Source organism: Planococcus citri, chromosome 2 (genome assembly GCF_950023065.1).
Source record: "Planococcus citri chromosome 2, ihPlaCitr1.1, whole genome shotgun sequence".
Classification (NCBI taxonomy): domain Eukaryota; kingdom Metazoa; phylum Arthropoda; class Insecta; order Hemiptera; family Pseudococcidae; genus Planococcus; species Planococcus citri.
In genome coordinates this window covers 9,114,632-9,133,230 of record NC_088678.1, presented here as the reverse complement: position 1 = coordinate 9,133,230, position 18,599 = coordinate 9,114,632, and the positions used below count along the sequence as shown (strand labels likewise).

General features: G+C 37.8%; 2 protein-coding genes across 3 annotated transcripts; one reads left to right on the top strand and one right to left on the bottom strand.

Moving 5' to 3' along the window:
* Window positions 1–4,498: 4,498 nt before the first annotated feature.
* LOC135834538 (uncharacterized) lies at window positions 4,499–6,006 on the bottom strand. Of its 2 annotated transcripts, none has more exons than XM_065348465.1 (5): window positions 5,846–6,006; window positions 5,696–5,776; window positions 5,426–5,551; window positions 4,781–5,207; window positions 4,499–4,621 (listed from the first exon to the last, which is right to left on the bottom strand). In XM_065348465.1, exons 1-5 carry the CDS (start codon window positions 5,927–5,929, stop codon window positions 4,587–4,589), a joined length of 753 nt encoding a protein of 250 aa, XP_065204537.1. In that variant the 5' UTR covers window positions 5,930–6,006; the 3' UTR covers window positions 4,499–4,586. The 2 variants fall into 2 exon arrangements, with proteins under 2 accessions (XP_065204537.1, XP_065204538.1); XM_065348466.1 differs by having other exon boundaries at window positions 5,855–6,006.
* A 5,240-nt stretch (window positions 6,007–11,246) lies between these two features.
* Window positions 11,247–17,676, top strand: LOC135834537 (uncharacterized). The gene has a single exon (XM_065348464.1). The coding sequence runs from the start codon at window positions 12,010–12,012 to the stop codon at window positions 17,248–17,250; it is 5,241 nt and encodes a 1,746-aa protein (XP_065204536.1). The 5' UTR covers window positions 11,247–12,009; the 3' UTR covers window positions 17,251–17,676.
* The last annotated feature ends 923 nt before the right edge of the window (window positions 17,677–18,599 follow it).

Below are 18,599 nucleotides of genomic sequence, written 5' to 3'. Positions count from 1 at the left end.
CCTGTGGATACACCTATCGGTATTATTATTGTTGTTTCAAAGAAACTCATCACGTCAGTTACACATCACTACTTGCTAATGGGTTCAACTCTTCCCGACACAAAGGTATAAGTACCTATACCTATAGATAGGTAAACGAGCATACGTACCTAGGTAAATTTTCAATGCTAACGAGTCAGTTCTTGAGGCGAACACTCGCGGATGGGATGATGTCTTATTTCGCATGACAATCGTATAAGATCTCATTAGAGGTATCTGTGATCTGCTTGCATAACAGCGATGTGCTCCGTGATGATAGGCTGATGTAGAAGAGGCGTTTCTGTTGCCACACAACTCCACACGCTCGTTTGAAAGCATCGCGAAGCTCTTGAAAAGCTGTCTCTTGGATGGATCCAAGTCTCGCACATAATGAACGCTAGACGTTCAAAGAATTCCAATCGAATGACTGGATGCGAATGTTCCATTGAATTGATATCAGCAGCGTTAAAGTGGTTGTTGGAAATAAACTTCTGAAGGGGAGAGATCGGAGTACAATTTGAGTTTGGGTGAATTTTTACGTTATTTATGGTATAAATGATGATATAAAAAATTGATTGAAAATTGTGTAGATTGGTGAGATATTTAAGTCAAATCTTCTCACAACACAAATGCTCTTGAAGTTGCGAAATCAGCATGAAAATGAGATTTTATTAGTCCGGCATATGACAATAGGAGTAATTGCACCCCCCCCCCCCCCGCCGATCCTCCGGGACAACTTTTTTCTTAAAGGCGACATCCTAAGGAACATTTTAAAGCAAACTTGCCAAAAAAAAGTTGGCCTTACTTACAAAATGGCGGCCATTTTGATTGACAGGTCAGCCAAAATCGCAGATTTTGCGTTTTAACATAGGACTTGCACGAAATTTTTCAAACTTTACAAAGGTAGATCGAAAGATCATGCAAAAATTCATCACCTGTCAAAATTTCAAGTGCTGAAGTGCGTTTTTCGATTTTTGGTGAATTTTTGAAAATCGAATTTAGGCCAAAAATGAGGGAAAAAATCAAAATTTCACCAAATTGACCAAGAAAGCTGAAATTTGGGATATACCCTATTTTCGACATGCCAAATCGATTGAAAACGGTTTCAACTCGTTTTGAGCAGTTCTGGAGCCTCCAGCAGATTTTTGAATCTCGAAATTCCCACAAAATTCCATCAAATTGGAGTTGTAAAGCTAAAATTTATTCTGAAAACTTATTTCAATACGCTACGAAGTACTGCAGGTGAATTTCAAGTCGTTTTGGATCCTCCAGCGACTTTTTTAAAATTCCTGAAGCCTCCAGCAGATTTTTGAAACCTTAAATTTTCACAAAATTTTATCAAATGCAGATGGAAAGCTGAAATTTACTCTACACTCCAATTTTAACACCCTCTGAAAACGACTTCTGGTAAATTTCAAGTCATTTTGGCGCCTTCAATGATTTTTTGAAAATTACTGGAGCCTCCAGTAGATTTTTGAAACTTTAAATTTCCCCAAAATTTCATCAAACTAAGATGGAGAGTCAAAATTCATTCTGCAAACTAATTTCAATACGCTACGAAGTTGACTGCTGGTGAATTTCAAGTCGTTTTGGAGCCTCCAGAAACTTTTTGAAAGGTTGTATGACGTTTTTTTGGGAAATTAAAATTTCCTATAAAAGTAGCTGGAAGCTTCAAAACCATATTCTGAAACCACCGTGTAGTCTGCGAAGTAAATTTCAGCTTGCCAACTCCATTTGATAAATTAATGTTGGGGAAATTTCAAGTTTCAGAAAGCTAGTGGAAGCTCCAGTAATTTTCAGAAAAGTCTCTGGAGGCCCTACAATGACTTGAACCCACCTTAAGTCGTCTTCAGAGGGTGTTAAAATTGGAGTGTAGAGTAAATTTCAGCTTTTCATCTCCATTTGATGAAACTTTGTGAAAATTTAAAGATTCAAAAATCTGCTGGAGCCTCCAGCAATTTTCAAAAAAAGTTGCTGGAGGCCCTAAAATGACTAGAACCCACCTGAAGTCGTCTTCAGAGGGTGTTAAAATTGGACTGTAGAGTAAATTTCAGCTTTCCATCTCCATTTTGATAAAATTTTGTGAAAATTTAAGGATTCAAAAATCTGCTGGAGCCTCCAGTAATTTTCAAAGAAAGGCCCTAAAATAACTTGAAATTTACCAGAAGTCGTTTTCAGAGGGTGTTAAAATTGGAGTGTAGAGTAAATTTCAGCTTTCCATCTCCATTTGAAAAAATTTTGTGAAAATTTAAGGTTTCAAAAATCTGCTGGAGGCTTCAGGAATTTTAAAAAAGTCGCTGGAGGATCCAAAACGACTTGAAATTCACCTGCAGTACTTCGTAGCGTATTGAAATAAGTTTTCAGAATAAATTTTAGCTTTACAACTCCAATTTGATGGAATTTTGTGGGAATTTCGAGATTCAAAAATCTGCTGGAGGCTCCAGAACTGCTCAAAACGAGTTGAAACCGTTTTCAATCGATTTGGCATGTCGAAAATAGGGTATATCCCAAATTTCAGCTTTCTTGGTCAATTTGGTAAAATTTTGATTTTTTCCCTAATTTTTGTCCTAAATTCGATTTTCAAAAATTCACCAAAAATCGAAAAACCCACTTTAGCACTTGAAATTTTGACAGGTGATAAATTTTTGCATGATCTTTCGATCTACCTTTGTAAAGTTTGAAAAAGTTCGTGCAAAAGTCCTATGTTAAAACGCAAAATCTGTGATTTTGGCTGACCTGTCAATCAAAATGGCCGCCATTTTGTAAGTAAGGCCAACTTTTTTTTGGCAAGTTTGCTTTAAAATGTTCCTTAGGATGTCGCCTTTAAGAAAAAAGTTGTCCCGGAGGATCGGCGGGGGGGGGGTGCAATTACTCCTATTGTCACATGCCGGACTAATACAGTCGAAAAAAAAATTCAAAATCATCTCTCTTTTCAAAAAATCACTCAAAACTACTTCTTGTCGCAAAAGTCAACCTTTCGAATTGTCAGAAATCACTGTTGAACCGATCTGAAGCCTTCGACCAAAAATTGACTTTTCTCCGACAATTTTCAAAAAGTTATGGAAAATCAAAAAAAAAAACTTTAGAAGCTGAAAGTTTGGTACTGAGCTGTTGATTTCAGCTCGAATTGGAAAAATTTTTTGTTAATCCAATATAATGCTTCAAATTCGTCAATTTTTTCCGTTTCATTAGCTTTCAAAATCGGTTTTGAAATTTTGAGAATGACCCTTTTCATAAACTCACTATGAATACGAATTCTGAATTTGTAGGCCAATTTTTACATATCTTATAGTCAACCAACATTCTACTGAATCAATTCGAAATAAGTACTTAAATAAAAATCTCCAACCATTTTCCAACTTTATTCAACAACGAACATTTTCATAATGTACAGAAGGGACTAAGTATAGAAACTAATGGTAAAAAAAGTAGATACTTACTTAAAGTTATTTTGAACATTAAGTAGGTACCTATATTGATAGTGTTGATTTGATATTCACGAATTTTCACTTCGTTTTCTATTTATGAGTTCGAGAAAATTGGCAAAACTTCTTAGGTTATTCTTGCATCATTTCACAGCATTGAGCATAATTCAATTTATGATGATTTTCATATTCTCAATCTCAACTTCTCAAGTGAATTTCGTTCATTTTAAGACACGTTGGCATTGTTTTTCTCAATTTTGATGGTGTTTCAACTTCATTATATTTTTCTCAATACACTTACCTATAGCATAGGAAAGGAATATACCTAAGTAAAATCATGCTGAAGAGAAGTACTTACATCCGAGTCATTGGAAATTTTTTATATTCTTATGAAAATAGAATGTCACATTATAAAAAAGAGCATTCTATGGTAATTAGGATCAGCTACTTAACTCACTTCAAACCTAATGTATTAGGTATTACAATATAAAAAATGTACAAAAGAATAATAATTAAAAAAAAATGGCCACTCAATTACGTAGGTAAAACGATACAGGTTGGTCATTTGGCGTAGGTGGTGGATAAACGGCGCGGCGTTTTTCGGTGGTAGTTTCTCGACGGAATCCCGAAATTACTCAAACATGAGTGAGATGAATCAAGTATTAAGCGCTTATTTTGTGCTTACAACCTGTACATATGGTACCTAGTTTCTTTAGTTGCGTCAAAACTGGGCACCACTTGGAAGGTGATTTCATTCACTTTTATTCGTGCTTCGAATTCTTTTTTCTAAGATGAAATCATGCGAAGGATGTTACTCAAATTATACGCTAGATTATCGTTAGTTAGGTACTTTCTCACAAATAGTTTTTGTGCTCTCTGTTCAAATCAGGATTGGTAACAATAAGGAATAATTTTATCCAACCGTTCCACAGTGGGCCAGAATGAGAACCAACAAGCGCGTGTCCTTCTCACATAACGTTTATTTTATACTTTTTAAATGTTGTTACCAACCCTGCAAATATGAATATACCCATAAATAAGTATCTTACTCGTACCCAATATTGATACACTAGTAGCATATCTTCGAAGGAGTTAAATTGACAAAAAATCGCTGTAGGTCGCTGCGCTTGCTCATCGTTTTGTCTACACATTGGTCCTCGATGATCGAGTCCTCCTATCTGCAAAAATCAACAATACCTACAGTATTTACACAACATGGAAAGAATTCCAGGAATCAACTGGCCGTAATCAGAATAATACATTAAGGATGTACATTTATAGTACGTAAAATGTCCTATTCTAAAAATGCGTAGATACAAAATCAAAAGAAATCTTACCATTTACTGAGCGACGGATTTCTATATTAATTGGTTTCGATGTCGTAATATCCGAAGCCTCAGATGACAAATCAGGTTTGTCGCCGATTAAAAACTCCAGGACCGTTTGGTCGCTGATGGACTTCAGCTCTCTTTCACCCGAAGATATTTCCAAATGGGCTTTTTCGTTCCTCATTGATAGAAAACGCTGCAAATCCTTGACGAATTTACTTTCGCAAATTTTGTTTTCAATTAAAATTTTCTTTAGACGCAACACCCGCGGATTCTCAATATTCAGGAGAACTGTGCTTAGAATTTTTTCGTTAAGTGGCAGATTCGCCTCGCTTCTTCGTATCCATGGAGGATAACACTGATTGATGAAGTTCATTGTCACGTTCTTCATGTCTATGAGAGACATGTAGATATATTTTTCATGTGTTTCAATAGCCTAAAAACAAATCAAAAATGAAAAAATATGAATCGAAATGACATCGATGTATGAACAAATTAACAGTTGCGACAAAGCCATCGACACTATTAACAGTCGTGTCGAAATGTGGCCACGTTTCTATTGTGGACTTGAATATAGGTCAACCTTGCACTTGCTATGCGGGACCATTTTTTGAAAATGTTCCTCAAAAATCAAAATGTACTCTTCGAACATACCAATTTTTTTTCTGAGCTTGCAAGTTCTGCTGCATCTTTTGCTATATCTTCCACGGCTTGCACCGCTGCTTCGTAATGCGGAGATTCCTCAAAATATCGTAATTGTTTATATACCAGAATAAGTTTCTGAAAACAGTAGATGAAATAAACAACCACGCAATTTCTGAGGGGAAATCAGCGCAAATACTTCAAATAAAACGACAAAACGCTATTTGACAGTTCAAAACTTTGTATATTGAATTACAAGCAAAAAAAGATATACTTAGGTACCTTGCTAATTTTGGATGAAATGGGATCCGGGGTTACTGTAGTTTCATCGTCATTCTGAAATGAATGCAAACTTTTGGGTACCTAAACAGAAATATTATTACAAAGCGAGTGAGGGAATGTTTCATAAAGAAAACTCTAAATAGTACTTACAGAACTTACTGGCTGGAAACGAGCAATCATTACATTGTTCAGGTTTAAGATAAACACAACGGAGAATATTAAATAACAATTCATCGTTGATTTCTATACCAGAGACAGGCAACTGTAACTCTGAAATGAAAAATTAAAATTTATGAAAATGTTGAACTAAAATTTAACAGACGATGATACGTTATCAGAATTATTTCTTTCGTAACATTTATTACAACATTCATTCCGATGTGAATGAATGTAGGAGCAACTGATCATTTTTAATTAACTAGATAATCTGATTACCTACATGAAAAGGCAGCACTTTAGCAGGAATTTTGGCTAGACATTTTTCAAACCTTGCATTCTTTTTTGGGTCGTGGAGGCGGACAAGAGGCTGGTTCAATATTTTTCACGTCAATGTTTTGAGTTTTTCAATGTGTTTGGACGTTATACGATTTTTTCGGGGGCAGTAGGGTGTCATGGTATCAAAAAATCTTCAACATTTCAATTTTACAGGTGAGGCATTCTGGAAATACTTTCAGACTCTTTTTAGTGCGAGGAGGAGACATTTTCTCGTTGTTCTTCTGTCATGGGGGTATTCCAATTTTCTGTTGGGGGGGGGGGGGGAGATTGACAATATTTCAACATCTCAATTAATCAGTATTTTTAAATGAAATTATCATCATAAATACTTTTTCAACGTAATTGCTTCAGAAAAAAAATACAAATCAGCAGCCTAGATTTTTGAAAAATCTTCAGTTCAAAATATCAAATGAAGCGCTTTCATTTATACTCCAGGGTTTTATTTCTACCAAACTTTCATACTTGAAAACAGCAACTGAAAAAGTTTACTTTTTTTAGGGAGTTTTGAAATGACTAATTTTCAATAGTTTCCATTAGACATGAGAAAATATACTCAGGTATGAATTAGAGTTGTCTGATGAAAAAATTTGAAAACTTCAATAGTTTAATTCAATGAAACATGAAATTGATTCGAGGCATCCAAAAGAAATTACATATAACTCATAGTCGAGGGACCGCATAAGGATCACCTGCACCCCCTGACGATCGTCCGATGCAACTTTTTTCTTAAAGGGCAGTCCTAAGGAACATTTCTAGCACCAGTCCTCAAAAAAAAGGTGGCCCTACTTACAAAATGGCGGCCATTTTGTAAGTAGGGCCTATTTTTTTTTTTTAGTATAAGTGCTGGAAATGTTCCTTAGGACCCCCCCCCCTTTAAGAAAAAAGTTGCCACGGAGGATCGACGGGGGGGGTGCAATTTATCCTTAAGTGGGCTCCCCGACTAAGATTTTCGATTGGACCCATCCATGGCCTCCAGCATCTCCCCAAAGGAGGTAAAAGCCACAAAAATGGTTTCATTCGTGTGACACATCATGAAACACTAAAAAAAATACCCTCAACACATAATTTTCCAAAAAATTCAAAATCGTCGCACCGTCTCGTTTATGGTTTTCTCTATATGGAACATTACAGAGCCCATAATTTCGCACATATCGCCCATCATAACAGCAGCACAGGCCGAGGCCGAAGCCAACCGCGTACAGCGCACCGATGCGACGAAAAACGAACACATAGCGATATTTTCGAACCACGTAGCGACTTTGGACGATAACCATTTCACGCTTTTCCCCTTACACAAATATATTACTTAAAGCGATATATGTTATACGTTCTGTCAAGACTGCTCTTGTATTTTGGCCCCTTTTTATGGGTTTTATTTTCGTTTTAATTTATAAGGCAGTTTATCAAGTTGTCTTTACGGAGATTAGACGCCCACAAAACTGTAAAAGGGAGAAATGAAATATAAGTCATAAATTAGTAGCAGCCTTTATGTCATAACCTACGAAACGATCGCTGCGGGGTTCTCTTTTATTCCATATATCCTCTCACTTTACCCTTCTTCTTCTTCTTCATCATCATCTTTTGCTGTATGCTGAGCTACAATATGCGTCGCCGTGATAATCTCCATTGTTACTGGCCGACTTCCATATGACTTTGTATGTGTTAAGTTGGCGCTAATCTCGGCGTGTCCTCAAACTTGCTCATCCAATTTTCATATGTGTGTGTATGTGTGAGAAAAAGCTCTACCAGTGTACTTTGGCAGCTTTTAAAACACATAATACAAGTGTATAGAATTACCAAGCCATGTATCCCTATCCATAAAAGGCGAATATAAGGTGAAAAATGCCAACTTATAGACAGTTGTTGTTTGTTGGCGTAACCGAGGTTACTTTTTTTTTCACCTCGCAATATCCTCTCTCCGTGTAATGTTTTCGAGCGCGATGAGGAGCAGAATTTTACCGATAAATCGTGTTTTCAGGCTCGGCGCGCGGTGAAATTTACTGTTTATTTCGACGTCGTAAATAAATACGTATATTCTCTTGAACCCGCATATAAAAGATCGCCCATAAAATTACACAGATAAATCATGTCTGAAGCAATAATAACTCGACAAGCGCGTTTATTAATATCTTACCGATAATAAAACCTGAGAAATATATAGGGTGTAATAAATTTCCCAAAATAAATTTACAGGGTGGATTAAGACGATGAAGGAGAAACGTGTTCAGGGGGTAGGGCTCGGCTAAGTGTTATATTTCATTATTCACAACAACACAAGCAACCACGCTGCTGCTCGCTGCATTATTATAAGAGTAACAACAATCGAAAGCTGTCATAATCACAAATCATCGCTCTCTCTCCTCATCATCCCAAAACATGCGGTGTTATATACACAAAAACTACACAATATAATACACGTACCTACCTCTACGGTAGCTCTATTATAGCTGCCTTCAGTGGCAATGGATACACTTTGTGTGGCGGTGGTAGTTCAGGGTTTCTTAAAAATCACACACCAATGGCCAAGCTAGGGCTAGCACACCACCTTGTATAATATCTCGTACATATTCAAATACTACACTCGACTTTGTTTCAAATATACCTACCAGCGAAATAATAAACTCTTCCAGGACCAGTTCTTGACAAAAAAAAAAAGAAACGAGTTCATAAATTGACTCTGCACAAGCTCGTGTAAAAGTTGAATTAATACAACAGCAAATTTTTAATTTCGAGTGTATTAAAATATGATATTCTGAGAAACACTATTTTATGAAATATTGCTACCGGTTTTTGAAAAAAAAAAATGAAATAAAAAAAAAGAGAAGCTCGCTCGTTCTCTCTACCTTCCCCTCGTTAAATCTTCGGTGAGACATTTGATTCGCCCCTAGGGACAATATATTACAAGACGGCGGCATTCGGCTCGTAAATTATAATTAATACCCTGCTCCCCCTTTAACAACCAAGGTCTTCACAATTGATCTTTATAACAAACCATTATGTTATGGCTAATAAATTCGTATCCGCTTGACAATCTTCACAATATATCGTAATCATAACAGAAAATAAAAATGAACTACCATCGCCGGATTATCACCGCATTTTTATCGTCGCTTCTGTGTTCATCGCAGTGTCTTCCGTTCGCCATGGCCCCCCCTAGGTGGTTGGGCTGGCCACGGGGCCGTGGCACTGGAAATGAAATATTTTCCGAGTCGAGTTTGTTACGCTGTCAGTCAACCATATTCTCGACTACGATGGTTCTTTTGTGCGATCGTAATAGATCGTTTTGCGCTAATCGAGCGATGAATATAAATATTTGTCGTTTTGTGGATGATCAATTGCGCGTCATGGTTAACGCGTTCGAGATGGAAGAAGGTCTGTAGGTATCGTATATGGTGCTGGGATTCGGCAAAGGTCCAAGCACGCGACCGTTGCAGGTATTTTGTGTATGTTGGTTTTGGAGGTTTGAACAGTTTTCGTGATGATGATCTCAAATTGGGAGCGTGCAATTGTTATGGAAAGAGCGACGAATTTTTTATTCTCGATCTCGAGCTGCGGAAAAAGATGCTCTGAAACAATTGAAAGATATTTCCCAAGGCACAGAACAAATTTTTGGGCAAAATTTCAGCATTTGAGGTAATTTTTAGAGAGTTATTTTTCAATTTTTGGAGAATGTGTGACAATCCGTAAGCCAATTTTATATTTAAAAGGAATAAAAACTCAAAATTCAATTGTTGAGTTACCGATTTTGGATCTCTCAAACCAATCGATGGTACATAGTTTTGAATCATTCTGAAACATTCAATGTATTTTATAATTTCACAGTTTTGTATAAATTGACATAAAATTCAAAAAGACTCAAAATCAAATTCAGAACCTGTCAGCTCAAATATACTATAACAAGGGAACCTCTTGAGGTGTTGGCCTTCGATTTGAACGGGACCGCGATTTTTGGAAAGAACATGTTCTAAAACCTCCAAATCCAAATTTTCAGCTGCCCAAGTTCATTTTTCGAATTTTGGCGAATTTTTGAAACTTCAAAATTGACTGTTTTTGACGATTTATGCTTTTTTTAAAAAAAGTACGTACTTGACCAGTAAAAATGGTCAAAATAAGTCCCAAAACTAATATTAATTCCCCAAATCCAAATTTCACCATTTCCAGTCATTCTGGAGCCTCCAGCGATATTTTTCAATTTCTTCAGAATTTTGAATTTGCTCCAGAAGGCGTGAATATGCAATTGGGCAGCTAAAAATCGAGTTGTGTGTTATACTGGATCGGTTTAACGAGTTTATCCACATTTGAGTTGGTTTTGGGGCGGACACCTCAAGAGTGGGTTTTTGACCAGCTTTTTTCAAATAGAAACCCAAAAAAATCAAAAGTTTTCCATTTGCGAGGAAATTTTTGAAATTTGCGTGAATCGCTGTATTTCGTCCACAACTAACCTCCCGAGACTGAATTCCGCCATTTCCCACCGATCTGGAGCCTCCAGTGCGATTTTTAAATTTCTCCAGAATTTTGAATTTGCTCCAGAAGGCGTGAATATGCAATTGGGCAACACAAATGTAGATAAACTCGTTAAACAGATCGAGTATACCACATACCTCCATTTTTAGCTGTCCAATTGCATATTCACGCCTTCAGGAGCAAATTTAAAATTCTGGAGAAATTGAAAAATAGCGCTGGATGCTCCAGAATGGCTGGAAATTGTGAAATTTGGATTTGGCGAATTAATATTAGTTTTGGGACTTATTTTGACCATTTTTATTGGTCAAGTACGTATCTTTTTTTAAAAAAGCATAAATCGCCAAAAACAGTCAATTTTAAAGTTTCAAAAATTCGCCAAAATTCGAAAAATGAACTTGGGCAGCTGAAAATTTGGATTTGGGGGTTTTAGAACATGCTCTTTCAAAAATCGCGGTCTCGTTCAAATCGGAGGCGGACACCTCAAGAGGTTCCCTTGTAAGTATCTTTGTGACTCTTTCAATCAATTTGAGGGTAATTCAAACAGTTTTGAAAGTTTTGAACCCTCCAAAAAAAATTTGAAAGTTGTTGTTCAGCTCGAATACGTAAAAATCGCCAAGTATTCCGTAGGTATGCGGAACCGCCAAATACGTTGCATTTTTTATGCAACCTAAGCAGTTTTTCTGCTTACTCGTTAATCAGTGCGGTCAATCGCGTCCGCAATAATTTGAATCGAACGATAATACCGTTCGAGGTACCGTTATGCTTAGTTTTTAAGCATTGTACAAAATGTAATTTAATGTACAAATATAGTATGTAAAAAGCAACTGTGTCGTCGAGTCCGTTTAATTTTGAATCTTATCGAATGCAACGTACACCCAAACAATGATGGCGCCCGAACAGGGACTCGTCGAATCGAGAGTGCTTTTTATCGAATTTGAGATAAATGATCGTCAGATTTTCGCGTATTTTTTTTGCCTAATTTTTGCGCATTTATCGAGAGCTATTCGTGTACCGAATTATCGAGTTCGTGTCGCGTAATTATCAAGTGCGCGTCGCGTATTTATTGAGATACATTGTGAACGAATTCGTGAATGAATTTATTTACGAAAAGCGATCGCGTTTGTGCGTATTTGTCGAGTCGGCGTCGTGTATTTGTGAAATGCGCGGTGCGTAATAATTGAACGAACGTTATGTGCGATTTTTCGCAAATTGTGAATCGGGATGGTCTGTATGAGCTTTCTATACAGCTCAATATATCGTTATTCATTATTGGATTGCTCAGGTGAGCTTTAATACGTATTTTTATCGAAGGGCTACCATACCCGACTACCATATCGTTTCCCACCATCGTTAAAATGGATGAATGGGAAGGTACTTTTGATTATGATCGAAGTTCACGTTATTATGTTCGATATTTGAACAAGATTATCGACACGATAAAACGGCTACTTGCAAGCCAACCAACGATCGAAAACGTTAACGAAGTGAGGGTCACGTTAGATGAGCTCACGAAAGAATTCGAGAACTATAAAGTGGCAATTAATCGAGGTTTTAAATTAGCATCTTATTCGGAAGATGCCAGTAAACCGAAATCAGCAGAAGATATCAAGACTGCTGAAGATAAGATATTTGCCGATTTAGAAAAGGCAAAATCATGTATTTTACCGTACATTGCCAAATCGAAAACGTACATCTCTGGGTTCGAGGCTCAGCAGGTGCGTGAATCATTGAATAATTCGTCGATAAACAATACTACCATTTTTTCTGAACCGAACGTTAAATTGCCTAGAATTAATGTACCTAAATTTGATGGTACTCTCGAAAACTTTCTCGAATTTTACGCGTTATTTAAAAACGTGGTTCATGATGAACCAGCATTGTCGAAAGTTAAAAAACTTTATTATCTGAAAGAAGCGTTGATCGGTGAGGCGGAAGATTTAGTAAAAGATACCCCCCTCACAGATGCAGGTTATGATGAAGCGTGGTGTCTAGTATTATCTACATACCGTAATACTAAATCTATAACGCGTAAGCATTTTGATCAACTGTTTTCTATAAACCGAATTAAATCGACAACCGAAATACCACAGCTTCTCAATAACGTTAATCGAGCACTAAAAGGCTTGAGAGCATGCGGAGAAGTTACCGAAAATTGGAGTTCAATTTTGAGTTATATTGTTTCTGAAAAATTGGACGACACAACGTATAACGAATTTGAGAAATCGCTTACCTCAAATACTACATTTCCACGGTGGAGTGTTCTCAAAGCATTTTTAGAAACTCGCGCGTCTATTACTAAACGCAACAGTGATGCTACGAAACCTCCGAAACGTAACGAAAATAATTCGAATGCTTCTGGTAAACGTGCAGTCCTTACTGCAACTGCAAATATCGAACCGAAATCGTCAAAGGACGTTAGTTATCCATCGACGTCGCAACGAAAGCCAACTTGTCCTAGTTGTGACCAATTGCATTTTTTAATCGATTGTACCGTGTTCAAGGAGAAATCTCCAAAGCAACGTTATGAAATAATAAAATCGAAATCGTTGTGTGGTAATTGTTTCCACTCAAATCATAAAACGAGCGAATGCCGCAAAACGCCGAATTGCAAGAAATGTACTATGCGTCATCATACGCTGCTGCATTTCGAAAAATCGAACGAACCGCCCACTAAGGATCCAAAGGATTCTTCTGGGCAGAGCGAAACTCATACTTCGAGGTCTACATGTGGTATGTCTTCATTGCTGTCATTACGTAAACCAATTTCTTTGTTGCCTTCAGCACTAGTAAAGTTTGTTTGTGGTAATAAATTTGGCACAATGCGTGTCTTACTTGATTCTTGTTCCCAATTGAATTTAATTTCGAACGAATTTATTGAACGTAACAATTTGCCTACTAGTAAAATACCTTTTTCGAGTAAAGTAGCTGGTATTGGAGATTGTGAAACCGAATGTAATCGAATTTTAAAATTAACAATCGAATCTCGAGTTGAAGAATTTAAATTTTTAGCTCAATTTACCGTAATCGATAAACGTATTCCTTACTCGATCACTAACTATTTTAATGGAGATTTTTCTTCCAAAGTTAACGAACGTAATTTGAATCTTGCTGATACTGCTTTTTATGATCGTAACGTAAATATTCATACAATTGATGCTATTCTTGGTATTGAATCTTATAATTTGTGTGTTCGTAACAAAACAATTTACATCGAATCTGCATGTCTCCGTGACACCGTTTTTGGTTGGACCATTTCCTCGTCCATCGAGTCAGCTCGTAATACGCGTAATACCGAATCGTACTGTGGCTTAACAATCGATAACATTGATGAACGTCTAGAACGCTTTTGGAAAATCGACGAATATCCAAATGACGTTCCCAAATCTACCGAGCATGAGGAATGCCAAAAACACTTCATGCAAACATATCAACGTGCTGCTGATGGTACCTTCATTGTTCGACTGCCGTTCAAGGAAGATCCTTCGATAATTACTGGTAACTTTGGTATCGCAGCAAAGTACCTCCACCGAATCGAATCCAAATTGGATGCTAAAACGAAGGAAATGTACACTGATTTCCTAACCGAATACGAATCGCTCGGACATATGTCTGTGGTTTCTGACAATGTGTCCAGATACTTCATCCCGCATCATGCAGTACTTCGGCCCTCGAGTACAACAACAAAGCTGCGAGTTGTATTCCACGCATCTTCTAAATCCTATTCTGGGAAATCGCTAAACGATATTCTAATGGCCGGTCCAACCATCCAACCCGAACTTAACGATACGCTTCTATGTTTCCGAATCTTCTGTTTTGTAATTTCTGCTGATATTATGCACATGTATCGCTGCATTCAAATATTGAAAGCTGATCGCAGATTTCAATCGATAATTTGGCGAAATAAACGACTGGAATTGAATACTATAACTTATGGAACCGGTCCCGCTGCCTACCAGGCAACGCAATGTCTTGATATTCTCGCTGAAGAAGCGAAAAAGAAACGTCCACGCACTTCCATTGCCATACGTAAAGGCTTTTATATGGATGATTGGCTTTATGGAGCTGACACCATTAAAGAATTGATCGAACTGCAAAAATCTGTGCATGAAACCTTGTTATCTGCTGGTTTCAAGTTACGAAAATATCAATCGAATTCGAAGGAAGTACTTGCTCAAATTGATCCATCTCTGATTGAACAAAATCTAACCGTTCAATTTGGAGACAACGAAGCTCTATCAATACTTGGCTTAGCCTGGTGTCCTTCTACCGACTGTTTTGCGCTGAAAACCGATATTCCGGCACCAACAAAAACTGTTACAAAACGTCTAATGCTGTCATTGATATCGAAGGTATTTGATCCGCTTGGCTTGGCCTCTCCTGTAACGATTCGAGGCAAGCTTTTGTTCAAAGGTTTATGGAAACTTGGACTAGCTTGGGACGATGCTGTGCCTCCTGATGTCGAAAAGCAGTTCAACTCTTACCTGTCTGATCTGAATCATTTATCGAAATTCGTAATTCCACGTTATATTCGAGATTTTAATGCTGATACCGAAACTATTGTTGGTTTTTGCGATGCCTCTGAGCAGGCATACTGTGCTGCTGTCTACTCGTTTAATTCGAAGCGTCTCCAGTTGCTGTGCTCAAAAACGAGAGTTGCTCCAGCAAAAGAGCTCAAAATTCCAGAGCTCGAGCTCCAAGCAGCTGTTCTGCTTGTGCAGTTAATCAACCGTGTTTGTAAAACCTTGAACGTCAATCCGAATCGTAGTAAGCTGTTTACAGATTCAACTATCGTCCTAGCATGGCTATCAAGACCTGCTAGTGATTGGAAAACTTTTGTTCGTAATCGTGTTGCCAAAATAACCGAATCATTTCCAATCAAACATTGGAGCCATGTTCGGTCGGGAGATAATCCTGCGGATCTTGCCACACGTGGGTTATCTACCTCATCCTTAATGCGCTCTACAATTTGGCTGTCCGGTCCTGGGTTCATGCTAGATCCAGATAGCTCATCAAACGAAACCGAAATCGATGATACAATATGCAAACCATATCTTCGAAAACCTAAAATTGCTTCCTTCATCGCTGCAGACCTTGAAACTGATCTGGCAAAGCATGGGAAACTCATCTCATCTTGTGCATCCTACGAAAAGATCCGTTTTATATATGCTGCTGCTATCGCTGTTATCCGTCGCTGGAAGTCCCTAATACGTGATCGAGTCCGTGTTCCAGTGAAAGTCGAAGCCAACGATATAAACCAAGCCCATGAGTGTATCATACGAATTGTCCAGTATGATTCCTTTTCCAACGATATCAAGCGTCTGAAAATCAAACCGAATAAATTATCAAAACGAAGCTGTCTCCGTCGTCATACTCCGTTCCTCGATGAAGATGGTATTTTAAAATCGAAAACTCGTCTTCAGAATGCTCGCAAACCCGACAACGTGAAAACACCGATTATTCTACCGTCTCATCATCCGTTTACAAAGCTGTTCATTCGTCACCTGCATCTGAAATTCTTCCACGCTGGTCGTCCTTGGCTGCTTACTATGCTATCATCAAACTACGTATTCGTTGGTGGTATCAATCGCTCAATCAAATCGATTATTCATTCCTGTAAACAATGCATCGAACGATTCGTGCAGTCCAAACCCCAGCAGATGGAGAATCTACCATATGAACGTGTAACACCTCTGCCACCATTCCAGGTAGTAGGTGTAGATTTCACTGGCGCTTTCCAGCTGAAATGCTCCTATCATCGAACCACGAAATACATGAAAGCATACATGTGTATCTTTGTGTGTTTTTCAACTCGAGCAGTCCATATTGAACTTGTTCCATCGTTATCTACCGAAGATTTCCTCAATGCACTCAAATGCTTTGTAGCTCGCAGAGGTCTTCCATCAACGATATTTTCCGACAATGGTACCAACTTTAAAGGTTGTGAACGTTACTTGAACTTCAACGATCCCGAAATTCAGCGCTACGCATTATCCAACACCATATCCTGGAAATTCAATCCCCCGTATACGCCTCATCGTGGTGGTATCTGGGAGTCTGCGGTGAAGAGTGCAAAGCGTTATATTCCAAAGGTTGCCGAAAATCAGAAATTTACCGAAAATGAGTTACGAACGTTATTAACTCAAATCGAGGGGATTCTCAACACTAGGCCATTGGCGTACTCGCACGCTGGTGAACCAGATGAGGAGATACTCACTCCAGGCCATTTCTTGGTTGGCCGTAATCTAAACGTTAACTTACCCGAACCGTCTTCCCCTCCAGCAAATATCAAGCTGTCCGATCGATATGTCGCCAATCAAAATCGAATTAGAGCGTTTTGGAGAATTTGGTCCCAAGACTACCTTAACCAACTTCGTTCCCGCACCAAGTGGCAGGACGAACAACCGAACGTAGAAGTAGGAGATTTAGTTTTGCTCCGAAAAATGAATATGGAGCCGGGTCAATGGAATCGCGCAATAATCCAGAAGACGTTTCCTGATGAAAGCGGTTTAGTTCGTACCGTTGAAATTCGAACACCCGATTGCGTTGCAAAGGTCGTGCCGATCCAGCAGATCGTTCCACTGCCGATAGCTGTATAATTATTTATCGATGATTCTCTATTTCACTATCGTATATTATGATTTTTGATTTTTATTGCACTGGGGTTATTTTTCAAAATTTATCTTATTTATATTATAATTACTTTTAGCGTCTCTCTTCCAAATTTGACTCTGTCAGCGGGGGGAGTTTATGTTTAGCTCGAATACGTAAAAATCGCCAAGTATTCCGTAGGTATGCGGAACCGCCAAATACGTTGCATTTTTTATGCAACCTAAGCAGTTTTTCTGCTTACTCGTTAATCAGTGCGGTCAATCGCGTCCGCAATAATTTGAATCGAACGATAATACCGTTCGAGGTACCGTTATGCTTAGTTTTTAAGCATTGTACAAAATGTAATTTAATGTACAAATATAGTATGTAAAAAGCAACTGTGTCGTCGAGTCCGTTTAATTTTGAATCTTATCGAATGCAACGTACACCCAAACAGTTGTTCTACAAAATTTTACCAATTGGAGCTGGACGGCCAACATTCCTTCAACGATCAGGTACCTACCTAGTCTAATCTAGAAATATCTCATCTCAATTTAGAAAATAGCAAAACTGTCTTGAAAAGTACGTTCTGAAAACACATTTTCAAGAATCTGCTCGTGAAATTCACAGATCTGCCTCAAGAGTATCTTGAGTGCATTGTTCTGCAAAAAATTGGAAAATTTCTGGATTTCTAGCAGAATTCAAAAGTTTTGTTTCATGAAATTCGCAAATTTATCTCTTATTACCTACCTCACCTAGGGGAAATATTCCGCAAAAACGTGGAAAATTTTCAGGAGTTCAGCAGAATTCTCAAGAACCCAAAATGTTAGTTTCGATGTAAAACCGCCCCAAAAAAATGTCGTCGACCCCCCCCCACCCCTCAATCCAAATCCGAGAAATGTGTCCATACGTGCTCAAAATTCAAAATTCTCGTTCTCTGGAGGGGACAGTCCAAATATTTTGAAACTTTCAAAGAAAATGGTCACTAATTTCACTAAATAGGTGCGTGGGTGGAATTTTTTTCAAAAAAAATAATTCATATTTGGGAGGGATTTTGTAGCATCAGCTAAAGCATAACGTATAGGTATTTCTTGTGGAGCTCAAAAATCGGTGCAACACGTTAAAAAAAAAATCAAAAACTTGCTTTTTGCCATTTTTTTACCATTGTACTTTCGAGGTTAAAATTTTTGGAAAAAATTAAATTTCAAGTAAATTTCATGATAAAAGCATGAAATTTTACTTGATACTCGAGGACCCCAAAACAAAATTTTTAAGCACGGGAGACATTCGCTAAATTCATAAGAAAGGTCCAGTGAGAGGGAGAATGAAAGAGGATCAGCCCCCATTTTTCAAAATT

Coding starts and splice junctions, on each gene's coding strand:
- LOC135834538 (XM_065348465.1), bottom strand. CDS start 5,929: ATGAATTGTTATTTAATATTCTCCGTTGTGTTTATCTTAAACCTGAAC. Junction 5,552..5,695: donor TTTCATCCAAAATTAGCAAG/GTACCTAAGTAT, acceptor TACTGTTTTCAG/AAACTTATTCTGGTATATAA. Junction 4,622..4,780: donor AATCCGTCGCTCAGTAAATG/GTAAGATTTCTT, acceptor TGATTTTTGCAG/ATAGGAGGACTCGATCATCG.
- LOC135834537 (XM_065348464.1), top strand. CDS start 12,010: ATGGATGAATGGGAAGGTACTTTTGATTATGATCGAAGTTCACGTTAT.